This window comes from Ctenopharyngodon idella, chromosome 7 (genome assembly GCF_019924925.1).
Source record: "Ctenopharyngodon idella isolate HZGC_01 chromosome 7, HZGC01, whole genome shotgun sequence".
Classification (NCBI taxonomy): domain Eukaryota; kingdom Metazoa; phylum Chordata; class Actinopteri; order Cypriniformes; family Xenocyprididae; genus Ctenopharyngodon; species Ctenopharyngodon idella.
Genome location: NC_067226.1, coordinates 25,081,678 through 25,103,888, shown reverse-complemented (window position 1 = coordinate 25,103,888; position 22,211 = coordinate 25,081,678). Strand labels below are relative to the sequence as shown.

General features: G+C 37.6%; 2 protein-coding genes across 8 annotated transcripts; both read left to right on the top strand.

Annotated features, from left to right (window-relative positions):
• The first annotated feature begins 521 nt into the window (after window positions 1-521).
• On the top strand, window positions 522-8,367 carry mus81 (MUS81 structure-specific endonuclease subunit). 3 transcript variants are annotated; one of them, XM_051899565.1, is made up of 17 exons: window positions 522-601; window positions 869-1,033; window positions 1,138-1,267; window positions 1,399-1,500; window positions 1,578-1,694; window positions 2,381-2,461; window positions 2,557-2,645; window positions 2,743-2,916; window positions 3,525-3,710; window positions 3,851-3,978; window positions 4,492-4,604; window positions 5,611-5,730; window positions 5,804-5,899; window positions 6,011-6,139; window positions 7,222-7,325; window positions 7,620-7,703; window positions 8,192-8,367. In XM_051899565.1, exons 4-17 carry the CDS (start codon window positions 1,405-1,407, stop codon window positions 8,256-8,258), a joined length of 1,584 nt encoding a protein of 527 aa, XP_051755525.1. In that variant the 5' UTR covers window positions 522-601; window positions 869-1,033; window positions 1,138-1,267; window positions 1,399-1,404; the 3' UTR covers window positions 8,259-8,367. The 3 variants fall into 3 exon arrangements, with proteins under 3 accessions (XP_051755525.1, XP_051755523.1, XP_051755524.1); XM_051899563.1 differs by having other exon boundaries at window positions 1,399-1,511; XM_051899564.1 differs by having other exon boundaries at window positions 536-624; window positions 1,399-1,511.
• A 139-nt stretch (window positions 8,368-8,506) lies between these two features.
• Window positions 8,507-20,932, top strand: LOC127515678 (transmembrane protein 151B). Of its 5 annotated transcripts, XM_051899566.1 has the most exons (4): window positions 8,507-9,185; window positions 12,196-18,672; window positions 19,306-19,420; window positions 20,541-20,932. In XM_051899566.1, exons 1-2 carry the CDS (start codon window positions 9,126-9,128, stop codon window positions 13,957-13,959), a joined length of 1,824 nt encoding a protein of 607 aa, XP_051755526.1. In that variant the 5' UTR covers window positions 8,507-9,125; the 3' UTR covers window positions 13,960-18,672; window positions 19,306-19,420; window positions 20,541-20,932. The 5 variants fall into 5 exon arrangements, 1 of the variants encoding a protein (XP_051755526.1); XR_007930848.1 differs by lacking the exons at window positions 8,507-9,185; window positions 12,196-18,672 and adding an exon at window positions 18,706-18,792; XR_007930849.1 differs by lacking the exons at window positions 8,507-9,185; window positions 12,196-18,672 and adding an exon at window positions 18,871-18,889.
• Window positions 20,933-22,211: the final 1,279 nt, after the last annotated feature.

The window sequence follows — 22,211 nt, the reverse complement described above, 5'->3', positions numbered from 1 at the left end:
TTTTAAAGTACTTTTTTATGGATGACTGCATGCATGCCTAATAATATGGAGGGAGATAAGAGCAATAAAGCATTTTGGGATTTGCATGTAAGAGAGAACGAATAAGAGACAGCAGCAGGCGAGAGAAAGATTCAGTGGGTGGATGTTGGCGGATTCCAGATCCTTGTTTGGTCTTGTTCATGGAATTCAGTGGCTGTTCATTGTGGGGCCATCAGGCATTAACGGCTCAAAGTTGCCTATCCCTTTAGAACCGTTATTTTCAACACCAACAAATTCAGTACCACCCTTTTTAAACTAATATTACACAAGAATTTCTTGTTTAAAACAAACAGAAGTTGAAGAGATATAGGAAATGTACTTTAAGTTGGGTAAATATACTGTAGTAGTTGTATATTACTGCAAAACATTCACCTAAACATCATCCAACCATATTGTTAAATAATGGTAAAATATTATTATGTCACTTTTCTCCATTTTGAGCATGACTAAAATGCATCATCAACCCTTTGAGTGGCGCTACTCGTGTATCGTCAGGCGGAAATGACGCAGTTACAGTACTTTAGAAAACACAGGCGGGGAAACAGTGGGGCAACTAAACCAGGTAAATGATCACAAAAACCTGCGGTTAGTAATATAATAACAACTTACATGCATTTTAAAAGATGATCACTCTAGAATTTAACATAATATTAGGCAAATAACAGAACGTGCAGATGCTCATTTAGTTTTTAGTATTCATACATACACATTTCAGTTATTGCAAAACACCCTTGGTGCAGCTGCCTAGTGTTTATCCAGTCTTGTATAATGCGGTTATGTCAGTTGCGTTACAAACATTTAAGCAACATGAATCTGTTTAACTTTATAGGATGTAAATTGCATGTTCAATGTAAATATGCCGGCGGATCAGGTGTGTTTGGGTCGAAAGCGCCCGCTACCATCGTGCCCGAACCCTTTATTCCTGCAGTGGTTAACCGAGTTACGTGACAGCGCCAAAGAGAAAGGCTTGAAAACGCAGTACGTGTACCAGAAGGTGAGCGAATGTTTGATTTAACTGACTGTAAACAAGTAAATGATCTCATTAGAATATGCTAAACTGCTTAAACTCAGCAACTGCAATCTTGTGCTGTTTCACAGGCCATAAACTCTTTGAAAAAATATCCTCTCCCGCTAAAAAACGGAAAAGAGGCGAAGATCCTGCAGAATTTCGGCGACGGGATCTGCAAGATTTTGGACGAGCGACTGCAGAAGCATTATCGGGAAAACGGTGCGGGACTTCAGTGTAGTGGAGGCGTAGATATTCCCTGAAATGTTTATAGAGTATCCACAGTCTGTCTTTAATCTGTTGGCGTCATGTTTACAGCCTTATGCTTTTTTTTTTTTTTTTTTTCCTGAAAGGTTCTGATGCTTCAATCCACTTGGCTACTTCTTGCCATACAAGCAACATGGCTTCCTCTAAACAGATGGAAGAACCTCAGAAGAAACCTTCTGGAAACTTGGGTGAACATATGGTCGGTTTAAGGATGAAATGAGTTGTGCTTACTTGTCTTAAAAAACTAATGACTAATTTCTTGCAGAAACAAACACAAACAGAAGTAAGAAAGGAGAAGGGAACTAAGAAAAAGAGAGAGTATGTGCCGCAGAAGAGGTCTGGAGGTTATGCCGTACTGCTCACTTTGTATAGACACACACAGGTATAACAAGCACATTTATTGTCATGTTATTTTGCATTATATAATTAACTTGTCCATACAATGTGAGTGTATTATATAGTGCAACAGTGCCTGTCTGCTTTTTCAGCAGCCCTGGTTTTTCCATTCAATATTTTATTTCCATTCACAACACATAACCTTAGATTTGACACAAAACAGTATTTAAAAAAGGGACAAGAAGATAAAGTTACAAGTGCCCAATGAAGCATTGTGAATGACATAACTGAGTTAAAAAAGGTGGAGAAATATAAAGAGTTTGATTTTAAAGATGTAAAACATATTGTTTCTATATATCTAACCAAGATTTGAAGCACACATATTTGAAAGTGAAAAATTGAAATGTGAAGGCCAAGTATGGTAACACATACTCAGAATTTGTCCTCTGCATTTAACCCATCCAGTTAGTGCACACACATTAGGAGTAGTGAGTAGTGAACACACACATACACACACTACAAACCGTGGAGACACATACCCGGAGCAGTGGGCAGCCATCTTAAAAGCATTTACAATCGATTAACAACCTCATAGCCCATAATAGTTTTGTCTTTTCTAAAGGTTTACAAGTTGTCGTTAAAAATGACTTCCTCTATGGAGAAAATGAATGTGATTTTTACTCCCAGACCAGAACCCGACTGCTGCGCTCTATTTTGTCCTGTGTTTTCTAGATGCCTGGCAGTAAAGGCTTCATGTTTAGGAATGAACTACAAACTGAGGCACAACCCTTGTGTGATAAGTCCTTTACAGTGGTGAGGCCAACAGCACACTTCTACAAAAAACTGAGTGAATTGTTGACTATAACCGCTGTTTGTAGCTGAAGTATGTCTTTTTCCCTTACACATAGCCTGATCTTGGTAGCAAGTACACTGCGTGGTCCTCAGTGAGCACACTTATTCAGAAAGACCTTTTGGTGAAGACACACAATCCTGCCAGGTGAGATGTAAAGCAGTTCTGCAATCACAGCCCAGGATTTCTGCTTTAACCTGAGTTCGGTTGATCTCCATCGCTATCTTCTTCTGTTTTATTTCAGGTATTCATTGACTGACCAGGGTCTGGCTCTAGCCGAGAAGCTTGATTCAGAAGAGACAGGGATGACTAAAGAACATGTGGAGCAAAAGAGTGAAGAAAACTCTCAAGATGGAGCAGATGTTGTAGACCTGACTTTGGAGGAGGAAGAGGAGGAACAAGAAGAGAGAGAGAGCTGGTGGGTACAAGCAGGTTGGCTTTTGTCTAAGTGCAAGGACATATGTTAGTTTCCATTTTTGGTACTTTTTAGATCATATCAGGCTATTTTGAGTAGCAAAAGTCACCAATATTCAAAATTTACAATTGTTTTTTTGTGGAATATTGTAGTATTTAGTATAAATGGTTTATCCTTGTACATCATTATTTTTAAAAATTCATGTGCCCTCATAATCTTTAATTAAAATAACTTCCCTTCTCTCTTGCACAACATGCTTCTCTTTTCTGATGATTTATTATTTGGACAACCTGTCATTCAAGTCATGAGATCGACCAATAGCAAACCACAACCATCAAACCATCCAATCAATTCCCGATGGACAAAATCAAGTCCCGCCCTCCATTTTTACTTGTTCAGGAAGCTGTTATACATCACAGTAGGGAAGAAAAGACTATCGTAACTTTCATGCTGACTTTAAGATTCTGTGAATATAGTTTACAGTTTTAGTTTTCTGTCTTTTTATTTATTTACAATAATGTGTCTGAAATGCATGTTGGAACCTGGGAATGTCCATCCATAGTAATATTGTTTTCAGCATATTAACTGTATTAACCTTCCTTCACCCATAGGTCCAGCAAGTCTTCAGAAAGGCCTGCTACCGCTCTTTCTGTAAACCAGCCCGGAGGTGTTGTCTCCCAGTCAGATGCCATAGGAAAATCCCAAACCTTAGAGATGGGGAAAGCAGCAATGGGTTGGAATCTTCCACCTGGCTCTTATGACATTGTGTTGTGCGTCGACTTTATCGAGACAACAGGGTAAGAAAAAAAAAGATTGTGTGGTACAACTTCACTTTTTTGTAATTATAACAATATAATTTTATTTTAAAGTTTGTTTGATGTATTGTTTTAGAAATAGCTAGTAGAATTATATTAAAGTTACATTGTGAACTCAACAGGGGAAGCAGTGGTCGCAAACAGGAATTGGTCAAGGAATTGCAAAGGAATGGTGTGACCTTTGACATCAGGAAACTGAATGTAGGGGACTTCCTTTGGGTGGCACGTGAGAAAGTGACACCTGTTCCTGGTAGGTCAACTTTGCAACGCTTTACTGAGATGCAGGACTACTTAATAACCAGCAGATGGCAGTGTTGTGCTTCTCAGAACAAAATGCACATGAAAACTAACAGATCAAATGAAGTCATTTTTATACAGTGGTTCTCAGTCTTTGACTTCAACGCCCTCCTTTGTCCAAGAAGATATTCAAAGACCCTCCTATCTAAGCTAATATGTACCTCTAGTACTTATGTTGTAATAAAAACAAATGAGCTAAAATATATGTCAGTTTAAATTTTGTACATATATTTTTTTCTGTTTTTTTTTTTTGTTGTTGTTTTTTAGCATTTTTATATAGATTGTCAATATACAATTACATTTATATAATTTTAAGACTTAATGGGGCCTTCCTGGACATTTGCTGATGCCCCCAGTGGGCCCTGGTTGAGAAACACTGCTTTAATAGTTTAATCCATAAAGGTTTTTGAAATAACAATAATAATACTAGATTACATATATAAAAATCATTTATGTCTTCCTCCAGGGCAGCTGCGTCCACCAGTGGGAAAAGAGCTAGTGCTTGATTACATCATTGAGAGGAAGAGGATGGATGATCTGTGTGGAAGCATCATAGATGGACGCTTCAGAGAGCAGAAGGTTTGAACCATGACCACAAAAATAAAAAGTTATGAAAATGAACGTTGAATTGCATTTTCTCCCTTTTTGAAGTTATTTTTAACAAAGTGAACAATGAAGCAAACGATTGATGTTCAGCCCTTCATATTTATCTGCTTTCTAGATACAGTGAAAAGTAGAGCTGCATGATTCTGGATAAATTGAGAATCATGATTTTTTTTTTGTTTGTTTGTTTGTTTATAATAGAGATAGCTATTCTCCGATGTTTCCGAATAGACAACTAAACAAAATTGGATTTAATTATATATATTTTTTTAAAAGATGCATTGAGTGAATGATTCAATGACTTACTCAGATTTCACTTGTTTTATTACTATTACTGGTTTTTGAACCAATCTCTTGAAAGAATGATTCAATGTCAAATACATTAAAGGGTTAGTTCACCCAAAAATGAAATTACTGTCATTAATTACACACCCTCGTGTCATTCCAAACCTGTAAGACTTCCATTCATCTTCGGAACGCAAATGGAGATCTTTTTGATGAAATCTGAGAGCTTTCTGTCCCTCCATAGACAGCTACTTTGATGCTTCAAAAAGTTCATAAAGAGATCGAATCCATATGAATTGAGCGGTTTAGTCCAAATTTTCTGAAGAGACTCGATTGTTCATATGATGAACAGATTAAATTTAGGCTTATATTCACATGTAAAAATGTATCAATTCACACATAAGTTGTGGTAAATGGAAACTCAAGCTTGTTTGCTTGACGTGTGCAAGAACCAGTGAAGTTCATTCTCTTGTGTTATGCAGCATATTTGCTGTGTTTATATGTGAGTAAAAGCCTAAATTAAACCTGTTCATCATAAAAAGCAGTTGAGTCTCTTCAGAAAATTTGGACTAAACCACTCAATCTCAGATCTGACTGTTCGCTGTCATCCTTGTGCAGCTCTAGTGAACAGACTTGTGACTTTCCTGACATATATTCCATTATTTTCCTGTTTCTTTTGTTGCCTTGTCATTTTTAGTTTCGCCTGAAGAGGTGTGGTCTGCGTAAGCCCATTTATCTAGTGGAGGAGTGTGGATCAGCGGCGGCTCATCTCAGTTTACCTGAGAGTACATTACAACAGGCTATAGTCAATACACAGGTATACAACAGCCCATAATGACAGGCATGCAATAGATGATGATGATGATGTGATTGTACGTGTATAATTGCAGGTGGTTGACGGCTTCTTTGTGAAGCGTGTACAGGATGTGAAAGAGTCTGCTGCTTACCTCACCATCATGACCAGATACCTCCAGAAACTCTATCAGGTTTGTTATAATGCCCAATCAATGCAGCATGTGTAAATCACTTCTTTTAATATTTCCTAATATATGTCAAGAGTTTTTTATGTGCTTTATTTCCATTTTTTTATTCCTCAGAATTGCATGTTATACTGTCGCTCCAGAGAACTGGAAGGTGATGGAGAAGAAGAGATGGAGCAAACGGCAAACCTCTCCTGTTCTCTCATGACCTTCACAGAATTTAACTATGGGGCTGTTAAAAACAAGGTAATGTGAAAACAAATCAGTGGGCTTCTGAGAAAGTAGGGTAAACTGATATTAAAATTATGTCTGATATGATTTGCTGTGATGAAAACAATTATTGCCAATATAATAAATGGCAATATTAAAAATCTATACTAAAATAAAAATATAACACTAAAAAACTAAAATTATGCATTGTGATTGCTTGAGTGGATTTAGAGATCACAATATTATAATGTACACAGAAATATGGGTAAATATTTATTTAAAAATGAACACCAGTGAATACTAGTTTTTTTTGGTAACACTTTACAGTAAGATTGTTCACATGAGTTAACTACATTAGTTAACATGAACTAACAATAAAAAAATACTTCTAAAACATTTATTATTTGTTAATTTCAACATTTACTAATACATTATTAAAATCAAAACTTGTATCTGGTAATATTATTTAATGGATTTAAACTAATATGACCTAAGAATGAACAATTGTATTTTTAGTAACTAGCAGTAGCAATGTTTCTATCCACCTATTTTTAATGTGCATTTTGGGGATATCACATAAAAAAGCTGGATGGAAACACCTAGATAAGCATGAATTCTAAAAAAAACAAAGCACTCAGTTGAGTCTGATAAATTTTTTTTAAGATGTGCATAAACTACAATGGAAATACATTTACCGAATTAGTCCCTCGATGTGCAACAAAAACTCACATGAACCAACAGTGGATGTGATTGGATAACTGGACTAGTCATTTATGATGTAGGAAAAAAGAGCCACATTTTCTTCCCCGATTGCAGCAACTACAGATATTTTGCGCCAATTTCCCAGGAAGTGAACATGCGGGATGGAAACACTGCTTTATTCGCAAATGTTTATGTGATATTTCAATTTTGCACATAAGTTAAATTCGCAGCTTTGGATGGAAACATAGTTATTAACAAAGATGAATAAATACAGTAACAAATGTATTACTCATTGTTAGTTAATACATTAACTATTGTTAACAAACGGGACCTTATTGTAAAGTGTTTTTTTTTTTTTTTCTTCATAAATCGAATCATTTCTAATCAAGATCTCTCTCTCTCTCATACAAACACAGTGCCAGACAGTACGGGAAGTATTTGCTCGACAGCTTATGCAGATCAGTGGAGTCTCTGGTGATAAAGCAGCCGCTGTTCTTGAACACTACAGCACAGTCAGCAGGTGTGACTCACTCCCTACTATTGCAGAATCACATTAAAACTAATTTACATTCCACTATCACAGACACTCACTCATTAAATTATGGTGTATCACCGCGCTATCACAGACACACTTTTCAAATCACTCATTTGCATTCAACTATCAATGCCTTTTTATGCATTCCTTAACAATTGCTTGGTAGTTGGTAACTCGTGCGGAAGATTGTCATTTTACTTGTTAATCATTTGGAAAATGCTGTTGCTCCTTCTCTTGGCTTTGCTTGTTATATTTTTTTTTCTTTATTTCTTTCTCTAGTTTATTGCAAGCATATGATCAGTGCTCCAATGAAACGGAAAAAGAGAAGCTTCTTTCATCCATCAAATATGGAAAACTCAAAAGGTTTGTATGATTGTAAAGAAACTAGAATCTGGTATTTTGCTAGATTTCTCTCCTTCTCTCAAAAGTGACAGTAAAGACTTACATTTTATTTCAAATGAATTCAACCTTATTCTTTCTCATCAAAGAATCCTAAAAAATATGGTTTCCACAGAAATATTAAGCAACACAACTGTTTTCAATATTGATAATAAGAAATGTTTCTTGAGCAGCAAATCACCATATTAGAATGATTTCTGAAGGATCATGTGACACTGAAGACTGGAGTAATGATGCTGAAAATTCAGCTTTGCATCACAGGAATTAATGAAATTTTAAAATATATTTAACTAGAAAACATTTTATTTTACATTGTAATAATATTTCACAATATTACTGTTTTTACTGTATTTTTGATCAAATAAGTGCAGCAGAAGATACTTTATTATTATTATCATGATATTTTTTGGTTGATATGATTTTTTTTTTTTCCTTTTTAATTGTCATTGCAGGAATCTTGGACCAGCCTTGAGTCGCACTATATATCAGCTTTACTGTACGCGTGGACCTCTGTCATAGGCTTTCACCTTGTGCACTTCAGTTTAATCATTGTATTGTAATTTTTCTGTACATTTGTTCACTCAAATAATGTGTAAAGTAATAAAGGTATAAATTAGTTTTTCAAACACCTCAGGAGTATTGCATTTCATTGTTGCTGTTCAAAACTTGCTGTGTCTAAGCGTTAAGCACTGAAGCGTTTTATTTCAAAAAGGCAAAATATGCATTAAAATGAGGGAGAGAATTGCAAGGGGGCATTGGTGCAATGGATCGGGACTAGCTGTATGGGGCAGGTGGGTGACATCAGTGTTAAGAAAGGAGTATTGAGGTAACAGCTGCTCTGCCTTCTAGGAGACTGGAGGGGGACTCCGCTGACGTCCTCTGAATCTCCCTCAAGGAGAAACGCGCATATCGACAAAAACAAGTAGGGCGCCTTGGATCCACGCTGGTTGCTTTCGTAGAAATGTGTTTTGACGTTTTGCTGCCTGCATCCAGCGTACAGACAGGCGCGTGCGTTTTAATATCCTCGATGCATTCTCTTCCCATCATCCATGTTTCTGGATATACAGCCATAATAACAACAACCTCATCATCACAGTGAAGGTGATGAAGCTGGTGGTGAAATGTTTAGAACCGAGAGACTGTTTGAGAAAATATGCATGCTCTTGATGTGTGAAGGGCAAGGAGGAGACGGAGAATGCGGGTGGGTAATGTGGCGTTGATCATGCGACTTCGGCCAGGCTGCCGCTCTCGAGAAACCGTATCGGGACCAGCGGCGGATGGGATGACTTACCCGCAGGGGAAGACCCGGACGAGGGCCGCCACATCGTGAAGCGCCCCCCGGCCATCCCCGGGGTGTCTCCGCGGGGCAAGAGGGACGGAGGGAAGATGCAGGAGGCGACAGCAGATGCAGAGGAACCCATTCTGAACGGAGCTGGGAGGGAAGAGGTGAGACGAGGGCGTGTATTGGCCCAAATTCTATATAAATGTTGCGTTTACATATACAGGTTAGTTGTTATTGTATAGTACAAACAGTGTTGGGCACAGGAAGACTGTCACGACGTGTATGGCAAGCCGTTTTCACATATGTTTAATATTTTTTTTTTCAATTGCTAGTAGCGACTAGGCTATTTTTTACAACTTCATTAGTAACTATTTGATACTAGTAGGCTACGTATTCTCTTAGCATTTATTTCAGTTGTAGTTGTACTTATTCGTTAGCTCTAGTAAGACTATCCCATTTATTACTAACGTTTTCTTATCTTGTTTACTTTTATTACTAGTTTACTTGTCATATGTAATGATTAGTCAGAACAACTTATAATTCAATGAAATATCCTACAAATAAAATAAAAAATGTTAGCAACAATAAAAATAGTCTTATAAATAAATGCTAGTATATTCAATTGCTCTTAAGAAAACTGAGATAGACACAAATAACAATTTGAATATTTACTGGTAACTAAAGAATAAGTAATAGTATCTAAGCAAGTTACTGATAGTAAAAGTATAATAATATTAACTAATAATTGAAAATTGACTAGCAACCAATAATAAATGTATGTGAATAAGTACTACTTTTGTAATAAGTACAAAAGTATGTAATGAATAAGTACGACTATCTAATGAAGAGTTACAAGTGAAGATGCTAGTCACTATTGGATTATTTATCAGTAATTATAAAAATAAGTTCTAGTAACTTTAAATATGTAGTAGGTTTTAAGAAATATCCTAATATAATATCCATATCCTAAATAAAACAGCTTGCCATATGTGTGATCAAGCTGCACTCTGACGTTTTTTCAGGCGCATAATTTTATTAGTGGTTAATACTGAGACTTGTTTACCATTACTATATCTATCCATAAAAAAAGCATGCTGCAGTATTTTGCCTGTTAGCCATGTGCTTTTCCCCAGATTTTTGGCCTTCTCTTAGAAATAAAGTGATCATATAGGCACAATATGCTCTTGTACAAAAAGTACTGTGGTGGTACTTTGATGGTATCATATATTAATAATGTGGTACTGAATGATTGCCATGTTCATATATCATGGTGTTTACATAGTATTTCAAGGTACTTTGGTATTGAAGTGTATAAGAGCTCATAATGCATCTCTCAAGTACATTATCTCCACAGATGCACTAAATTGGTATTACACAATTTTAGGTGTTCTCTTCTGAGGTTATTAATCATAAGATGTTACCAAAGAAAGTGTGTCACCCATAGCACACAGTATAAGTAATGCAACGGTGTATTTTAAATTGATATATTCTCCACACAGGGTAATATGCTTGTCTTTTCCCTCAGGTCTTGGCAGAGCATTTCCCTTGGGGCTGTTGTTTTACTATCAGCCTTCTTTGCAACATCTCTCTCGCACTCTCATTTTGTCTGCCACTGTAGCTCTTTCCCTTTCACATTTATCATGCTCTCCCGTCTGATAGATGTCCTCTCACTGGCACAACATCTGATTAAAGGAAGTCTGTGTTATTTCAAGGCAGATAATGACTTTGGTTAGGCCAACATATCTGTGACAAAGCTCAAGACCAGAGTCAGCACTGACCTCCAGGCCCTCTATATTAACAAACTACAGCGTTTCTCGCTCGCTTGCTCTCTCTCTCTCTCTATTTCTATTCATTCATTGGTGCTGAGTTAACCTCCTGTCTCTTGTTACATGAAGATCAATAGAAATGGAGACAGCTTGAAGGGAAGAAAGCTGTGAGTCATATCAGAAATGCAGTTTTAAATTAATTTGGATGGCAGCAGGAATGGGCTACAACAGATAGTGTGCTATTCCTATACATTTTAGTGTGGCATTAGTGTGACACAGGCTGTTGAAGGATAATGAAAGACTGAAGTCAAGTGAAAGATGCTGGTAGAGTATCTGGCTTTGACATATTGCTCTACCTTCCAAGAAAATTTTCTCTGTGTAAAGATATCATATTCCTTCTTTAACCAATATTTTTCTATGTATTATGTTCCCCTCTCTTGCATGATAGCCCTTTCTCTTTCAGTCATTTTCGATTAAGCAAAACGCAAATTCAGAATTGTAAGATTGAAGTCATTACGTCAGTCATTCAAAGGCCATAAACCTCTTGCTACTTCACTCAAATGTTAATATCCAAATTTGTGGTTTAGTTAATAGAAAAAGACTAAAAGAAAAAGGGCTACGGAAGAGAGAAGTTCATAATGAAGAGTGTTCGTGAAGGAGAGTGCTAATGCACATTTAAAAGCTAGAAAGAGCAAATTTATTTATTTTATTTTTTTTAGTTTTTGCTCAAACGTCACTTACATCACAGGTGACATCTATTGTTATGTTATATACACATAGTATTAAATAATTACAATAATAATTTTGAAATACTTAGAGTAGGATTGATTAAAAAATGTTTGAAATAATGATCCAGTGATGTCAGACTGTGAAGGATTCTCATAGTCATGGCAGGTCTCTTTGAAAGCATGATAGTATGAATGAATTGAAAAAATAAGGAAAAAAAAGTGTTACGAACATGATGCAACCAACAGTGGTGTTGGTTGACTTAAAATGTTGTAAAAAGGTTTAAAAAATTCAGAATACAGTAGATAGTAATAATTTGCATGAGATCCATTATGCTTAAAATAATGTTCCATAATAAAATGGCAGACAGGGCTTCTCAACAAGTGTTAGCACACCTATTCAGACAATTGCACTAAAAAGTACTTGTCTGGAATTCAATGGTTGTTATGAGGTAATTTAGTCTATTTTGCAACCTAATGTGCATGTAATTTATTGCAGGCCAGTCCAAGAGTGTTGTGTAATTTAACCATACTTTTAAGTAATGTTGCCAATATAATTTGATATGTATTTTTCTCCAGGCAATTTTCAATGTCCCCCTAATGTCTAAATATTTTTAAATAGTGTTATAACCTTGTCCACATGCTCACTCTCATATATTCTCTCTGTCCTCACCTCTCTGCAGCAGCGTCCGGTGAAGCAGTCCTTGGCTTCCTCTCTGTGTCGAGAGTCTCACTGGAAGTGTCTTCTCCTCACTCTGCTCATGTTCGGCTGTTTTGGCACACTGGCCTGGTGCAAGCTGTGTAAAGTTCCAGTGCTAGCTCCGACAGAGCCCGAGGCTGCGGTTGTGGAGCCTGGAGACCCCTCTACGACCTCAGCTAGTTCTGGTGTCTACATCCCCCTAGAAGTGGATTTGGATAGTCCCTGTTCCAGTGGCTACATTTATATTCCACTCGCTTTCCTGGCCATGCTGTATGTGGTCTACCTGGTGGAATGCTGGCACTGCTACTCCAAGACAGCCATGTTGGCTCAAGCAGAGGTTGCAGAGGTGTACGAGCGTGTGCAGAGGCTACAGCAAGCAACGCCGTGCATCTGGTGGAAGGCCATCAGTTACCACTACGTGCGACGGACAAGACAGGTGACGCGCTATCGCAACGGGGACGCCTATACCACTACACAAGTGTATCATGAGCGTGTAAACACGCATGCAGCGAGCTCGGAGTTTGACTATGCGAGGTATGGCGTCAAAGACGTTTCCAAGGAGTTAAGGGGCCTAATGGATCATCCAGCGGTACGGCTGCGCTTCACCAAATGCTTTAGTTTTGCTAGTGCCCGAGCGGAGGCTGCCTACCTGACCCAGCGTGCACGTTTTTTTGGTGAAAACGAAGGACTTGATGATTACATGGAGGCACGGGAGGGAATGCATTTGAAGAATGTGGATTTCCGTGAGCACATCCTGGCTTTCCCAGACCCGGCCAGACAGCCCTGGTATGCCAGGCGTAAAGTTTTCTGGCTGGCCTCGGCTCTGCTCTTGTCCTGGCCGCTTCGAGTTGTTGCGGAGTATCGCACTGCGTATGTGCACTACCACGTAGAGAAACTGTTTGGTGATGCTGATGAAAACAATAGTGGTGATGTAACTGAGAACAGTGGGGGCAATGAGAATGGAAATGGACCTGGACCCGGCACTGGATCGAGCTATCGTGCCATTTCACGAGTCAATACGGTGGACATGACAGAGCTGGAGTGGCACATTCGCTGCAACCAGCAGATGGTGCCCAGCTACTCTGAGGCCCTGTTGATGGATCCCGGTTCGGGCACCAACCAAGGTACCAACACTCCTCCAGCCGGGCAGGGGACGAACTCGACAGCGGGTGGCCCGTCTTATCCAGTGGCCTTCACTTCGGCTTACTTGCTCCAGAACTGTCCTCGTTGCCGCCGCACCACAAGCAGCGCTTCCCTTCCCTCCCAGTTGAGAGGCCCGACTTCAACCCTACTGAGTGGAACCATGGCTGGGATGAGAGCTAGTGCATCAGGAGGTGGTCCTGGAGGCCCAGGGCGACTGGTTCTGAGCAGGAGCGGCTTCTCATTAGGGCGGCTCCAGGCTCCTCGCCCATCATCCCTCTTCCACTCCCGAAGTGTAGGTGGAGGACTAGCAGCAAGAGGAGAAGAGCCAAGTGGAGGAGGTGGTTTCTTAGGTTTGGGAGCTAGACAAGACGAAGAGAGCAGAAGAGTGCTGGAGGGAGAGGGTGAGGAGGATGAGGAGGTGGCGAATGTGGAAAGAGAAGAAGAAGGTGAGAGAGATGGGGAGGAAAGAGAGCAACAAGAAGATGCAGAAGAAGAGGAAGCAAGGGAAGGAGACAGACCTCCTACATATCAGGATGCCTTTTTCTTCCCAGTGTTGATTGTGCATGGAGAGGAGAGTTGCCATTCAGGTGAGGACATTTCCTGAAGAAAAGACACCAAATCCCTATCAAAATGTGCATTGAAGTGTCAGGGGAAAAAAGAGAGAATTAGAAATGTCATGGCCATATATGATGTGAAGAAACAAAATTTGTCAACTGACCCTTCACTAAGCTCCACCCCCTTTAGTCACTGTGGCTAACTCAGACAAACTTTAAAAAAAAATATATATATATATATGCGCCATAGGAATGAACTAGTTTTTAAATTGTTTTGTGAGGAAAAAAAAAAAAAAAAAAGGTGAGAACTGAGGTGAATGCTAATCACAGGAATCTGAAGAGACATCTCATTTGTAAGAGATGAATTGATACATATGTTTAATGATCTGGAAAATAATAAAATACAGTTTGTGCTGCTATTATAAGTGACCTGACAACAATGTTATTACCATACTTTCTGTAAAACTGCATTTAAAACTATCCAATCACACAGCTCCACTATAGAATTTCATTAGAAATGTGTAAAAGCTTGTCTGAGAAAACAAAAAAATGGCAACAGTTGCTAAAGCGGGATTGGTAGGTCAAGTTTTTAAGGCAACGCTTAGAGAAGAGTCAGTTGGTTAAGTTTAAGACCAATCTGAGAACGAGAATGCATAAATTGACCAAGAAAGATGTCAGACACCTCTTGTAAACAATGACTGACATTAATATAAACTTATCTATGCAATAAAGAAATAGCAAGAGAGTGTTTGTAAAATTTAAGGGGATACACAACAAAAGAAGAGCTTCCAATATACTGCTCCTCCTCTGGTCATAGAGCAAAAAGCACCAAAAGACATACTACTGAAAGACAAGACCATTGGAAAGCTTTCCAAAGATCATGAAGAGAACAGAACAGTTCATCAAGGGGAATGTTATTAATCTATATATAGCTGTGTCCCACAAGTCAAAAAAAATTTGTTTTATAAAAAAAAAGAGAGAAGAACCTCATAAACTTGCACAAAATGTTGGGATTCAACTTCTCGAGATTTCATTGTAACTTTTTTTTTTTTTTCTTTCAAAATTCCCTCACTGCATCTATTGTTCTTATGAAATGGATATTTGATGAAACTAATGGAGTCCATTATTGTTGCAGGGAGTATAATCATATTAAGCTGTTTACTTGCAGCTTCATTGAGAGTATTTTCTTTCTGCAGGCTTGCAAGTCCCAGTAACATGTTTTGGTTTTGCTTTTCAGAAAACTAGTAAAAGTATATGGAGATATTTTCCTCAGCTAAAACTACAGCGCTTAATCTTGCATTTGTGAGGTGCTGTAATCACCTTGTGTTCACTGTGTGTATTTTATATTTATTGTTTGTTAGTCAATAATTGTTTATTTGTAAAACAGCGAATCACCAACTTTGCCTCATGAAGAGTTTGAGACAGAAGAGCACCTCACAGACATAAATAATGGTACAGCATGTTGCCCTCCATCGTAGTCTCTATGCTCGTCTTTGATTGGCTGAAGTGTCATGTGAATAAATAGGCCAATTGTGGATGAGACTGCTTAGTGTGCCAAGACACATCCATCTCCTGGTAACTGTGGATCCTCATGAGACATCTTAGTAGTGAGTTCACTGCAGCAAACACATATGAATGTGTTTAATAATTGGAAAATGCGTACAACGCAAATCTTCCTCCTTGTGTTATGCTGTCAAGCTTCAAATATAATCTGCAAATACACATTGGAAGCCGAAATGCACACGCTTTGTCCTATCATAAGCCTAAAGCATGCAGACATGCTCTCTCGTTTATCCTTTAGCAGGTCACATAGATGTTGCAACTGTACTGCAAATAATTTAAAAACACCTTTAATTAAGAAAAAGAAAATATTCTTGCAATACTGTCAAAATGTTCTGTCACAACGTGAATGTTGAACTAAAAGTGATGTGGTGTCTATTTAAATCACGATGAGAATGTAAAGTGTGTCATTAGTATTTGATTGTGCAGCGTGTTTCATCCATTCATCGGTTGTTGATACCCAGATGGTTAGACTACCAGAATACTTGAATTTCTAGAAATCGTAACTGTTCAGTTGGGTGCACAATTGTCTTCTGGAACTCAGATGGATGACGAGAGTTTTTTTAGTTTAAGTTGCAAAAGCTTCAGGCAGTCCTGAGATCAACTGTATGTTCAGCATATGTGTGTTTGAGTTCAGGTTTTTTTTTCATGTACTCTTTTGAGACCGAACCCTTTAAGATTTAATAGTAGCATCAAAAGCAATACTTTACTTTTTGTGACAATGACCTTAATACAATCAGTTCAGATGTAGCCAAATTCATTAAGATGTTTGCAGGATACAATATGATTAATTTGTTTATCTTAACTAAACAGGAGCTTTATATTTGTCCCTCCCCAAAGTTAATAGGTTGTTAGCAAGCGAATTTTGCTGTTATGGCTCAAACAGGTTCGCCTGTGTTCTCTTTTACACTAAAATAATGATTTGGCTTGGAGTTATGAAAGGAGAATGAAAGTTATGAAATATGTAAGTGTGTGTGTGTTGGGAGGCAGACTGATAATAAGAAGTCACAACTGATGATCATGATAAACATAACACTGATGGTTCATAATAAACTGCTTGATTTGAAATCTTATTTGTGCCTTGACATTGTTATCAGTGTCCAGTTATCAATTTGTAAATTTAACTGGTTATTTAGTCATGTAAAGTGTGTTTTGGCAGTTTGATCAAACAAAAAAAGAGAATGTGCTTTAAAAAAAAATAATGCTTGTGATTCCTCAATGCAATTAGAAGGTCAAGTCAAATGTATTAGACCTTCTAATTGCAGTGTTTTCCACAATTGCTGGGAAATATTCTATATTCTGTGCAGCGTTCCCCTTTGTATGCAGTTAATAATGTTGATATGATACACATATCTACAGGTTTTTAATTTTTTGTTTTTGTGAAGACTTCCTTATACCACTACTTAACCCTCATGTGGTGTTCAGGTTATTTTGACCCGGAAATTTTCTTTTTCCCCAAAATACTAGTCAATCTTTTTGTCAACTTGTTTTCTTTAAATTACGACAGGTTTTATTTTTGAAACTGATTGATCGTAGGCCTCATTGATCTGAACTGATATTGGTCAAAAATGACCGCCCATTTAAAATGAATAGGGGAGTCGAAAATTTAGAGAAACAATTAGTGTTCAGGAGCGTGTTCATCATGTTAATGTTCACATTTATACATGTGGGCGAGCAAAAATAAAAGCCTCGGACCTCTGCATGTGTGGATAAATGCATACTCGTGCATCCGCGCACATACACGGGTTCATGTACACAAACAAACTATTTTAAGTATTACAGGCTTTCTTTTGCACAGAGATGAACTTTATCCTCAAATCAGTGAGGCTCAGATCAATGAGGCCTACGATCAATCAGTTTCAAAAATGAATACAAAACCTGTCGTAATTTAAAGAAAACAAGTTGACAAAAAGATCGAATCCAATATTTGGTAATAAAACAGCATAACAGCTGATTTCTAAGTTATTTTTCTGCAGGCCGGTCATTTTTGACCGGGAACACAAGTGTGATTTTGCGCAATTTTGTAAGAAATAAAAACAAAATAAAACCGTTTCAAAACAAATTTCCTGATTAAACATTAAAGCACACTAGTGTGATAAACAGAGCAATTTTTTTTTCATATTTTGTGCAAAATTGACAATTATTTACAAAAAACACTTTTTACTCAAAAACGGGCTATATGCACGGAGCGTTCTTTAGAACTTCCGCATTAATATAAGGCAGCTCAAAAACTTCCGGTGAGATGTTATTTGCTGGTGTGTTGAGCATCAGTAGTGTAATACTTAGTTTATAATCAGAATATAGTCACTTAAATAGTCAGGCATAGCATTAATTTAGTTATTCAAACGTAAGATGGCATAAAAAATAAATAAAGACGTACCTCATTGTTCCTCCTCGGCTAAATTCAATTCGACCATCAGTTTTCACATTTTTATGTGGAAAAAAAAGCTTCAAAAATTAAATATTTATTGTGCACTTTAGTTAGATTAATTGAATAAAATGTGTGTTTTTACAAGTGTGCTGAAATCATTGATCTTGCGCTGCACTGACTGACAGCTGCTGTAATTACAAAGGGAAAGCGCGGTCCTCGCTTTCTGTCATGAATCACAAGAAAAGTTATTGTTTTTCTTAAGATTTTTTGAGTATTTCATACTTCACATTGACAAAATGTATTTTTAAACCTAGTTATTTTATAATGTTTAATATTTAGTCAAAAACGAAGTGAAAAACGATTAGAGGAAATGGCAGATATATGCGCAAATAAATGCTACTCTGCCGCCACCTGCTGGTTAAAGTGGTAATTATTGTCTTTTTTATTTTTAAATAAGTGTTTTCTATCAAATGTTGAATTTCCTACATTTTGAAAAATTCGGTTTTATGATGGGGACAATCTCAGAAGGATGAACAAATAATGTTTGTGGTCATCAGATTAAAATTAACATTTGAAGTACTAGGGGAATTACAGACACGTTTTAAAACGGTCCCAATAGCTTCCTCTTTATTGCAATCAATAAAACTGGTTTATTGGAAAATTAGGTAAATGTGATAAGTGCATTAAAATATGAATACAACATTAAAAAGTCAAGCATTGATGGTTTTTGTCGATGTACAGCGACTACAGAATGAACAGCTAACAGTTCGCCGGAAATGCCCGAGCTGGCTTAACGACAACCAGGAAGTAACCGTGCATATAGCCCACTGAGGTACATAAGCTCAGATAAATAAGGCCTACGATCGATCCGTTCCAAAAATAAACACAAAACCGGTCGTAATTGAAAGAAAACAAGCTGACAAAAATATTGAATCCAATATTTGGTGATAAGGTAGCATAACGAGAGATTTATAAGCATTTTTTGGCAGGCCGGTCATTTTTGACCAGGAACACCACGAGTGTGATAGGGTTTTCAACACAACACAAAGGTTAAGTTCGTTGCTTTTAAGTCTAAGCCGCTGTTAGACCCAGTATTAGTTCATAAAGAACGTTATATGGAACTGTAATGAGGTCAACATACCTGTTATTAATCAACACTTTGACGAGTCAAACGAATCAACAGCTCTGGTCAACCAATCCGAATCAAGAGTTCAGCAATGCCGTATATGGCGTTGGGCCTACAGGCTGTATTATGCCGCCATGCGGCGAGTGTTTGTATTACATGTTTCTTAACGGCTCGGTTTAAAATTAATTTACCCACTTGTAAGAACTTTTCTTTTTTAGTGCTTAGCCTATTTCAGTTTACATTAAAAAAAGGAAAAAAAATATGTTATTAATACAAACTTGTTTTAAACATGTCTCTCTCAGTCTGTCCCTGTCTCTCTCTTAATCCTGTCGTGTTTAGTTTGAGGTGAAGTAGATTAAGCCACTGAAAATCACGGATTTAACAGTCACGCTGAATCGCGTCAGAGACACAGCAAGCAGAAAAACTACGTGACCAAGACGGAGGGGAAAGTCTGGTAAGACTGGAATCTTATCTGATTAATGTGGAAAGTAATTTGCATTTTGAGCTGTTTGTGTTTAACTGTAAAGTTTGTTTTGTGTACTGTAAAGACAATGAATGTATACAAAACGCTGACAACTTTATTTCGATGTATTTGTTACAACTTTACCTGCTGTTGTTGCTATGCGGTCTCGTGCTTTAACAGTAGCTAACGTTCGCAATCAGCAAGATGAGCCTGATGTGAGAGCGGCTCGGTAAGCCTCTGTAAGCCGCTTGATGCCGCTTCAAGCCCAGCGGATCAAACCGAGTATGCTGCTGCTGTATAATAAAGCGTCACGACTAATGATTGACGCATTTTCACTTTGACAGAGTGTAAATGCTCCGCTGATGTCTGCTAGACAGTCCTTGGCGAGCACTGTATTAAAATGATCAACACATGTTTTTCTGTCGGTTGTAGGTGTATCAGAAGAAACGATAGCATAAGAAAAGTCATCCACCCAATTCTACACAAATGAAAATTTGTAATATTTTTGAAAGAAGTCTCTTATGCTCAACAAGGCTGCATTTATTTAATCAAAGATACAATAAAAGCAGTAATAATGAGAACTGTTTTCTATTGGAAGATATTTTAAAATGTAATTTATTCCTGTGATGCATCATTACAGTCTTCAGTGTCACATGATCCTTCAGAAATCATTCTAATATGCTGATTTGCTGCTCAAAAAAACGTTTCTTATTATTAATAGTTGTGCTGCTTAACATTTTTGTGGAAATGGTTATACTTTCTTTCAGCATTCTTTGATAAACAGAAAGTTCAATGAACAGCATTTATTAAATAAATCTTTTGTAACATTGTCTTCACTGTCACTTTTGATCAACAGTTCTTTTAAATTGTAATAATATTTCACAATATTACTGTTTTTACTGCATTTTTAATCAAATAAATGCAGCCTTGGACAGCATGAGAAACTTCTTTCAAAACAATTGTAAATCTTACCGACCTAGTGGTAAATAATATTCTATAACATAGATAACTGACATATAGAGCTTGTTTTATTTTAACCATAATTAGAAGGCTATTTAATAACCGTGGTAAATATCCCATGACCATTCTCTCCTCTTTTTCTCTCTGCCAGATGATGACTGAGATAGCAAAGGCCCAGACCGATTCGGTGGTGTCCAGTGTGGAGTCCATGCTGGCGGACGCTGCCCGAATACAAACACAGTGCAAGGAGCGCAGCACGGAACTGGCCGCGGCCGCGGTGGAGCTGCACGAGGAGACCCAGAGCCTGCGAGAACAGTGTCAGACCACACAGCTGGACATGGCCCGCCTCAGACGGACGCTAGACGAGCTAATGGATACAAAACACGCTTACGAGGCCCGTGAGAGACAGACCCGCAAACTCAGCAAGCAGCTGTAGAGCGAGGCTGCCATTTTCCATAAATGCGAAGAAATTAAGTTTTAAAGCAAAAGTAAATATCTCTGTAAAAAGTTGTTACATTTGAATAAAAATGTATTAAAAGCAAACACAGTCGTCTAACAATTGTACAAGACTCCATGTACAATAGCAATGAACAAATTCATTTAGTTACGTAGTATAAAGTAGGCTACTTGCAGAGAGAGTAGCTACAGACATGAAAGGGATAGTTCATCCAAAAATGAAAATTATCCCATGATTTACTCTCCCTCAAGTCATCCTAGGTGTATATGACCATCTTCTTTCAGACGAACACAATCAGAGATACATTTAAAAAATATCCTTAATCCTCCAAGGTTTATAATGGTTGTGATCGGGGCCGCATTTTGAAGTCAAAAATAATGCATCCATCTATAAAACAAAAGAAAAGTAATCCATACGACTCACATTTAAAACTATAAATTCAAATAACTAGCAAGTCGATTTGCGGTGGAAGAGCATCCTTTGACCTGACGTACAACGTAATGACGAACACGGAGGCGCAAAGGGTAGAGCAAAACAAATCGGTCACGGATTAGTCTAAAACGATCATTTTCAAAGAGAAATGTCAGAGAATTTCGATATAAGAGAAGAGGAGCTTAAATCTGGTGGACCCCCTGGAGTCATATGGATTACTTTTTTATGGATGGATGCATTATTTTTGACTTCAAAATGCAGCCCCCATTCACAACCATTACAAACCCTGGAGGACTTAAAGGAACACTCCACTTTTTTAAAAAATAGGCTCATTTTCCAACTCCCCTAGAGTTAAACAGTTGAGTTTTGAGTTTCCATGGTACGGCAGCAAAGTTCCTTGATTATTATGCTGGAATGAGAGTATAGTTCCTAGCCATATTGGCCTAGAACATTGCAACTTTTCATTTTCCGTCGGTCTTAGTACACAATGTAACTACAGAAGAGTCAAGTTTTAAATAGGAAAAATATTGAAACTCTTTGGTCATTTTTTTTAATGAGATGCTAACGGTCTAATCAGATTCAATGAACTATGCTAAGCTATGCTAAAAGTGGTACCGCCAGACCCGGAGATCGGCTGAATGGATTCGAAAACGGTAAAACTCAACGGTTTAACTCTAGGGGAGTTGGAAAATGAGCCTATTTTCAAAAAAAGTGGAGTGTTCCTTTAAGATATTTTTAAATGTGTCTCCGATTGTGCTCGTCTGAATGAAGATAATCATATACACCTAGGAGGCTTGAGAGTGAGTAAATCATGGGATAATTTTCATTTTTGGGTGAACTATCCCTTGAAGAGACGAGTTTTTATCCCGCAGTTCTCACTTTTATTCCTCAGAATTGCAATTGCGAGTTATAATGGCCGAATTGGGAGATATA